At 36.8% G+C, this 9,141-nt stretch overlaps 1 protein-coding gene across 1 annotated transcript in view; it reads left to right on the forward strand.

Annotated features, from left to right (window-relative positions):
* Positions 1-8,692, forward strand: part of LOC117180142 (uncharacterized protein C05D11.1-like) — a 31,271-nt gene extending 22,579 nt beyond the window's left edge. The window contains exon 14 of the mRNA XM_033372485.1: positions 7,830-8,692. Within this exon, the coding sequence (XP_033228376.1) occupies positions 7,830-7,839 (10 nt within the window). The 3' untranslated portion in view covers positions 7,840-8,692. The remainder of the gene's footprint in view (positions 1-7,829) is intronic.
* The last annotated feature ends 449 nt before the right edge of the window (positions 8,693-9,141 follow it).

Genomic DNA, 9,141 nt, shown 5'->3' on the forward strand with positions numbered 1-9,141 from the left:
AATTATTAACCCAGTGGGCACAAAGTTTGGCGACATCTTTAGGAAATCTTTACGACAACTTTACGAAATCTTTACGACAACTTTACGAAATCTTTACAACTTTACGACATCCTATGTCCATGTCGTTAAGGACACCGAAGGAACATGGACATAGCATCTCGTAACGATGTCGTAAACACGCCGCCAAATTTTGTGCCCACTGGGAACCCACCGAATATAATACAATGTAATTGTGTGGTCACGTGACACTGGTCTGTTTTGTAATAAAGGTATTGTTATAATAACGAAACTCTAAAGATATTCTTTTGTTCATTTAATGTCGACCTTTTCTTCCTGTGATGTTTTAAAATAATTTCATAGCGAGTTTTATCCACTGTTTTTCTATTTTTATTTATAATTATGAACTACTTCATTAAAATATTGATTCCTTTAATTTTAATTTTAAAAAATGACTTGCATAATATTGATCGTGTGCTTCAAACACCATTTATTCATATTTTAATCCAAGCAATAACACATAACTAAGGAATGTATAAAATGTATAAAATTCTGTCATGATTACAATTTGAGCGAATCGCTTTAAATACGTCATTCTATGAAAGTTGAAATTACGAAGAAAAACTTTTATGAACTAAACGATAAGCATAACATTTCTTAACATCTAAGTCGTTAATATTTTGATAATTCTCAAATTAGGAAATAAAATGATAAATGTTGAGAAACAATACAAGCAGATGTAACTATCAATGAAAAGTGCATTTTAAATTCTAGACAAATTTGGGAAAATTCTTCAATAAAATTAGGGACCAAACAGTTGTTCCAACATAGATTGTTTGGAAACTAGATCAGAAGAGTTTTCTTCAAACTCGACCGGAGAAGTATAAATTAAATTTCGTAAGTCTCTATTACTCAAGAAAGATAAAATTTCTTGAATGACAAGATCAGGTATTTTCAGTTCTAGATTTTCCAATAGAGATCCAAAACATGTGGCACTTTTTTCCATCAATTCGTTTCGGGTTTTCCCTTTGTTAATGCGAATTTCCAACATGCTGCTGTATAAAGGAAACTTATCTTCATATTCCTTCGCGTTTATAATTTTCATGATGTCTTTATTATTCGTCAACGCTGCGACCTTATTTCGTCTTTTCGTAAAAAAATCAAACATTGAAATATTTCGTCCGATCTCTTCACATTTCATCCTTTCAACCTCGTCTTTGCATTTCTCACGAAAATCATCCAAACGCGGTGGAATTTCGAATTTAATGTCACTTAAATTAGCTGCTTGCATTTTTATAGCGTGCTCCATGATGAACTTACTGTTATAATACCAGTTTGTATCGTTACTATTAATCCGATATTTGCTGCCATGCTGTAAGAGCAATTGTAAAATTTCTTCTCTTCCATACCTTTCTTTAGCCACATCTAAGGGTGTTTCCTTCTTCTCATTCTCGATATCAATTTCAGCATCGTAATTTAAAAGCAATTGAACTATATGCTTATGTCGACCTTTGGCGGCAAGATGAAGGGGACTATCTCCCTTTTTGTTCGCAGAATTAACGTTAGCTCCGGCTTTCAAAATAAATTCTGTGACCAAATTCCCTATATCTACAGCTAAATGAAGTGCTGTTTCACCGTCTTCGTTTCGAGCTTCTAGATCAGCGTTGCGTTTTAATAGAAACGCGACACGCTTTTCAGAATCTAAAAGGGTACTAATATGAAGCGGTGTTCTCTTATGTTCATCTACAGCATTTACCTTAGCACCATGTTTTATAAGTTCTTCAGCAACTTGAAATTGTGAAGATTTAATCGCATCATGCAATAACGTTTGACTATTCTCTAATAAAGCATTTAAATTTAAGTCTTGTTTTAAAAACTGTCTGACAATCTCCACATATCCATTCTTAACTGAATCTTGGAGAACTTGATATTGAAATATTACTTGAGTAGTTGCTTTCCTTTTCAGTAGGTCTTGCGAAACTCTCATAAAATTCTCTTGAACAGAATAAGCTTCCAGTTTCGAATGTAGGGGTTCTGGAATTTCAAACTTCTCAAAATCTTCAGCTTCAACAGTAAAACGCCGGCCCAAAAATATGTTGACTGTATACTCCGAATTATTACCCATTATTGCCAAACAAAATGCCAATTTGTTGTTGATATCCTCAAGATCTTGATTTATGTCTAAAAAAGCAGAAATATTATAGTATGCGCTTCTGTTTAAAACACCATTGTGGAAAGCGGTTTTCTTAGTACTGTCTTTTGCATTCAAATCCACAACCGGGCAGTTTAGTAATCTGAGAATCATTTTACCTCTACTATATAGAACTGCTAGATGGAGAGGTGTCAGCATGGAATTCGTTGTAGCATTAATATCGGATCCTCTAGAAAAAAGCTTCCCTGCGATTTTCTCATTATCAGCTTTTATAGCTTTATGCAGAGCTGTGAAACCATCTTTGTCTTTTACATGGACATCGGCATTGTATTTTAATAACAACTTCACAATATCTTCATATCCCTTTTCGCAGGCGATGTGGAGCGAAGTAGAGTTGCTTTCCGTAATTGCATTGATATTGGCGCCTTGTTTCAATAAATATTTAATAAATTCTTTATTTGGCTGATTTTCGACAGCTACATGCAGAATAGTATACGAGCCATGAATTTTGGAATCGATGTTCACTCCTTTAGATAGCAGGAATTTACACATATTGAAATCATAGTGTACGTAAGCGTAAAACATTGGCGCTTTTTTTTTTAAATCTTGCACATCGGCATGAAAGCCATGGTTCAAAAGTAGCTCAACCATTTCTTGATCTTTGTTCATAACTGATAAATTAACAACAGTACTAGCGCGTTCTAATTTTGAATTATATTGCAAAATATATCCAACTAATTTTATATAACTTCCTCTAACAGAAGCTTCAAATAATTCCTTGTCTTCTATGTCTTCAGCTCTTATTGTAAAACCATAACTCAAAAGTTTTCTAACCATCTCCACTTGCTTCTTTCTTTCCAAAATTAGGGATTTGCCTAAGATTGATAGACGAAGCGCTGACTTATTACTTTTATTTTCGACATTCGGTTTGCTGCTCAAAAGCAAATCCAAAATTCCAATATTTCCTGCAACTGCAAAACAGAGTGCAGTTTTATTATCTTTGTCTTCTGCATCAACGAAAGCACCTTGATCCAAAAGAAGTTTTACTATGCTTTCGTGTTGTTTTTGAACAGCAATTTGGAGCGGTGTAGTCAGGTATGTTGTTGCATCATTTACCGATGATCCTTTGTTTATAAGAATTTGAACAATATCCTTGTTGCCTTTTTCAACAGCTTTATGGAGAGCTGAAATACCTTCAGCATCTTTAATATCAATGCTAGCGTTATAATCGAGAAGAATTTGGACAAGTTGCGTATCTCCTTTTTCAGCAGCAGTTGACAGGGGTGTCAACCCAGATTTAGCAGTCGTGTTTACAGAACAACCTTTTTCTAAGAGTAACTTGACGATTCCTAGTTTGCCTTCTTTTACAGCTTTATGAAGAACTGTAAAGCCTTTCTCGTCTTTTCCCTCAATTTCGTTATTATTATCCAACAAAAGATGAACCATTCTCTCTGACCCACGACCAACAGCAATGTGGAGGAGCTCGGAAACAGAATTGTAACTTGAGTTAACTATTGCTCCATACTGTAATAGGAGTTCTACAATGTCATCATTGTCAAATATTACGGCATTTTGCAGCACCGAGGTGTTTCTTCTTTTGTTTTCATAATTATCAGTGCTCACATAATTTACATCAGCTCCATGTTGCAGAAGGAGTTTCACTGCATCGATATTTCCTTCTACAGCCAAATATAGCGCCGTAGAAGATTCTCTGTTCATAAATTGACAAACTGAATCAACTTTAGCTCCGTAAGCTAGAAGATACTGAATGATTTTTACATTACGCTTACGTGCTGCTAGATGCAGTGGACTATAACCGTGCAATTCGGTAGATTGAAGATCTGCTCCTCTGCTTAGTAACAGCTGCACAATTTCTTCGCTTTGATTCCTGATGGCAAGATGTAGAGGCATTTCTTTATATTTATTTATGGAATTAACAACAGCGCCATAGTTTAGTAACATTTCCACTATTTCTATGTTTTTAGTCTGAACAGCATAGTGAAGCGGTGTATCGGACTTTTTCCGTAATTCACTCGTCTTACTGTTTACTTTGGCTCCATGTTGTAAGAGTAACTTGGCAATTTCTATAGATTTTCCCATGTTGCTCTTTAAAGCTTCGGAAAGTAAAGTGTATCCTCCGGACCATCCAGGATAATTGGAGAGATTAAAACGTCGAAGAATTGTCATCGCTCTAAATCTAAATCCATGTTGAACGAAGTGCAGGTTGAGTTCGTAGAACAAGTCGTCACTAGAATATTAGAACGGTGTTTGCCACAAGGCATTTTAGACACGTGGCAAGATAGATTTGAAGGGAATAAGCTTCCAAAATTAGAGGAATTTTACAAATTCATTCAATCGACGGTATTTAAACTGCGCTAATTAGAGAGAGTTGCCTTGAGTGGCCGCAATATTGCGCGGAAAGTGGAGGGGGTTTTCATAATAACCAGAATTTCTCAAAGGTCCGGAGGGTGGACGCTCGTAACTGTTGCTTCTAATCCTTTGAGCTCAGCATGCGTTTAATTCAAGAAAGAGCATCGTCTTTACAAGTGTCCTGGTTTTAATGAACTTCGAGTTCAAGAACGCTGGAACATTGTGATAATGCACAAATTGTGCCGAAACTGTTTATGCGTGCATTCGGTGCCATGTAAAAGTAAGAAGCGTTGCAAGAAGTGTGACAAAGACCATCATACTTTATTGCACGTCGACAAAAGAAGGAAACCAATCAAATCGGAATTTTCTGGGTGCGCGGACAAGACATCGAAATCAGTTAAATTAGAATTTTCTCAAGGGGGAGATTTTTAATTTTCAGATTCTAGGATTTCTACACCGTGAATATATCGTCAATCATACGCCTCCGAATCTTTTCCGTCAGATTAACAATTAATGACTACTGCTGTTTTGAAAATTCAAAATTATAGGAAAAATTGCTTTATCGCAAGGGCACTATTAAATTCCTGTTTTACAGTTAATTTAATTACTGAAAGCTTTGCGAAATCGCTTAATTTTTCTAAATAAACTTGCTCGATTAATATTGGGGCAGTTAATAGATTGTGTACAGTTTCTAACGATTACATTAAAGCTACAATTTCGTCCAATTGTAACAATTTCAGTTGAGAATTAAATTTTTTAATTGTGCCAAATATATCTAGTCTGGTTAGACTCGCTTGTTATATCGGCAAAAGCCTCTTGCAATGTCGTTAAAGTAGACAAACTAATTGAGCGTTTTTGGAAAATTGAAGATTTTGATCACGAACCATCATTTCTTGCGAGCAACATTATGTAGACAATGTTCAAGGTGATAAGAGCGGTAGGTAAATTGTTCGACTTTCTTTTAGACATAGCAAATTCCAACTAGGCGAATCTAGAAGCCAAGCATTTAAACGTATCTACTCACTCGAGAAAAAAATTGAGTCTAATTTGCAATTATAATCGGAAATCCATAAAGTGCTTCATGAATACATTGCATTAAATCACATGACTTTGTGTGTCGACACAGAGGAGGGATGCTATCTTCTTCATCACGCCATGATTAAAACATCTAGTGAAACTACGAAAGTTAGGGTGGTGTTTGAAGCATCGGCGAAAACCTCGACTGGAATTTCACTCAATGAAGTTCTTTCGGTAGATCCCACAATTCAGAACACAATCTTTGAGCAGGTCCTTAAATTTCGATAAAATCATAACCTTTCTATTAAATGCAGTAACGTTCGGAAGTGCCTCTGCATTGTTTCTCGCGATTCGCACCTTACAGCATCTCGCTCGCGACGAGGGCAAGGTTTTCCACGCCCTAGTAAAATTCTCTTACAAGACTTTTACGTTGACGATTTGGTTTCTAGCGCAAATTTAATAGAAGAAATTCTAAGTATTCGCGATGAGATGGTCGAATTGCGTGTTCGTGGTGGTTTTGTTATCAGACAGTGAGCTTCTAATAACACTTCCGTTTTAAATAACATCGAAAAGAAAATTTTCAATTTTAATTCCGTAATCAAAGAAAATACACGGTTAGAACCATTGATGCTCAAAACACTTTGACCAAGAGAAAGCTTTTATCTGAGAGATCTCTCGATACTTTACAATTTTCGAAAATTCTTGGGTGAAAATCCAATCGAAATCGACGGTTTTTGTGATTCATGTCTTTATGGCTATGGAGCATACCTTTACATTAGATCCCTTGACGTCAGTTTTAAAGAAACTATACTTTGAAACGAGATCGCAGTTCGAATTTCCGATAAACTGACATAAACTGGCCCGCTTACTGACACCTAATTGCTAGGAGAGCAGGTTCAGTGGAAACATATTAGATCGGAAGACCAACCCGCCGATTCACTTTCTAGGAGACAACTACCATAAGATTTCATAAAAAATACGTCGTGGACTACAGGCCCCAGTTGGCTAGTTTAACCTGAAAAAGAATAGCCGAGGTTGATCGAACTCGGATCGGTAGACGGGTCTGCTTTAAAGGGAGGTGATTGTTTGCTCAGTGACGCAACTCGTAATCATATCTATTCTCGGGTTTCATCATTCAAAAATCTTACAAGACTCATTGCGTATTTCCTACGTTAGAAAAACCTAAAGTCTGAAAGAAATCATCCACTGTCGTGTTAGGAGATCATATATGCGGAAGGTCGACTGATCGCAATGATACAACGTGAAAGATTCTCAGACGAATCAAACTTCTCGCGATAACCAGAGGCGAATCCCGGAGAAACCACGATTCCGGCTTGGAAACCGACCAAATTCGATGATTTAAATGCTATTCTCGGTGAGGGTAATCTCACTCGCGTAGGCAGTCGTTTAAAATAGTCAGATTTAATATACGATAAAGAACATCCTTTACTTTTAACAAGTAGACATCCGCTGACCGATCTAATCATTTGAGAATGTCATGAAGTTCATATGCACGCGGGATTTCAAACAACGTTACACGGTCTTCGAGAAAGGTTCTGGATTCGGAACGGAAAAAATCCAGTTAGGATAATTCTCCAACATTGTGTAGAATGTATTCGACAACGAACTAAAATGATGCAGGCTCAAATGGCGGATTTAGCGGAATCAAGAGTAACGGAAGCTCCAGCTTTCAGTCGTATAGGGGTAGATTTTTTCGGTCCAAATCTGATTGTAGAGAAGAAATATGGCAATAGAAGTTTCCTTAAAATTTACGGGTGAGTTTTCATTTGCATGGTGTCCAAGGCGGTCCATATCGAACTTGCTACTGATCTCTCGATCGAAGGCTTTCTGGCAGCGTTGCGCAGGTTCATTGGCCGACGGTGAGTGCCGGGCAGCGTCTATTAGGACAATGGTACCAATTTCGTGGGGGGCCGATAGGGAACTTCGAGAGATTTCCAATTTATTCGACACGGAGGGATTTAAAAAAGAGATAGGACCTTTTTCTTTATCGAAACGAATCGAATGGCATTTTAATCTACCTCTATTTCCCCATTTGGGCGGTGTTTGGGAAGCAGCTGTAAAGAGTTTCAAAAATCATCTAAAACGCGTATTAAAATACCAAAAACTCACTTATGAACAGATCAAGACTGTTTTAATCGAAATCTAAGCCATTTTAAATTCTCGACCGCTATACGCTCTTTCAGCTGATTCAAACGACCCGTTAGCAATTATTCCTGCTCATTCATTGATAGGTCGACATTCAATTTCTTGCCTGATAAATATTTTCTTTCAGTTCCAGATAACAGATTAGTTACATACAACCTCATAACCAAAGCTCGACATGATTTTTGGAAAAGATGGTACAAAGAATACCTCAACGAGGTTGTAAACTCACAAAAAATGGCATAAATCCACGACAGATTTGAAGGTCGGATCCGTAGTTCTCTTTATGAAAAATAATCTAGGATGCACAACGTGGCCACTGGACGTGATCATTGAGGTGTTTCCTGGGAGCGACGAAATCGCGAGAATGGCATCAGTAAGGACAGCCAATGGCGTCTACAAACGTAATATTACCCGGTTGTGCTTACTGCCAACCGCCGAGGTTGAATCATCGTTTATTTATAACTAGTTGCCTTAGATTTAAGTCCGTTCTCATTCATTTTTATTAGTTGAATATATTTAAGTCCGTTTTCGTTCATTTTAATTAATTGTGGAAAATTCAAGTTTATTCTCGTTCATTTTAATGAATTGCGTATATTTAAGTCCATTCTCGGTCATGTTAATTACTTCGGGTTGACCATTCTAGTTCATTTTAAAGTTTGAGTATTTTAGTGAACTCGCTAAAGTTTGCCAATCGTTGCGTCCAGGGCAATCATGACCTTAATCAACGGGGCATTCCCTCCTAAGGCAACTGACTCTATCGCTCTTCTTGTTAACGAGCAATTTAAAAACAAACCAAAGACTTACGCCAACTAACGTGGGATCTTGTGTGATTTACCTTAGCTATGGTTCAAATGTTTTATCTATATTTTTATTTTTATTTTATATCTATATTTTATTTAAAAAAATTTTTTTATTTATATTATTTATATTTTTTTATATATTTTTATTTTTATCCATATAAATCTAGGGTTACTTTGTTGTGCGTGAAATCACAAAATCATCGGAGCAGTCCCTCCAAAGGAAACTGACTTCACTATTACGACGTTAATTATTGTTCATTGTTCATGTTGTTTATCGTTCTAAATCGATATTAATTTAAGGTTGAAATGCACTTAGCTTCGTTCTTATTTAATCATAATTGTATTTTCCTCGTATCCGTGATAAAAAGCCTAAACGACAAAGCACCCGCCCAATGAAAGTCGCGCTCCGTGAAAAAGGCCCGCGGATCAGAGAGCGACATGCTTCAACGCGATGGATGTATGTATGAGCACGCCCCAACTCGCTCTTTGATTTGCGGACCTTTTTCACGAAGCGCGACTCTCATTGGGCTTTATGTCATGGATCCTTGTCCTCTGCTTTCTTCGTTGAATGTCATTCATCTCATTCTGCAGATTCGGCGAAAAGCATGTTTCGTCGCAACACGTTTAGAATTTAAGTTT

The sequence above is a fragment of the Belonocnema kinseyi genome, chromosome 9, assembly GCF_010883055.1.
Source record: "Belonocnema kinseyi isolate 2016_QV_RU_SX_M_011 chromosome 9, B_treatae_v1, whole genome shotgun sequence".
NCBI lineage: Eukaryota > Metazoa > Arthropoda > Insecta > Hymenoptera > Cynipidae > Belonocnema > Belonocnema kinseyi.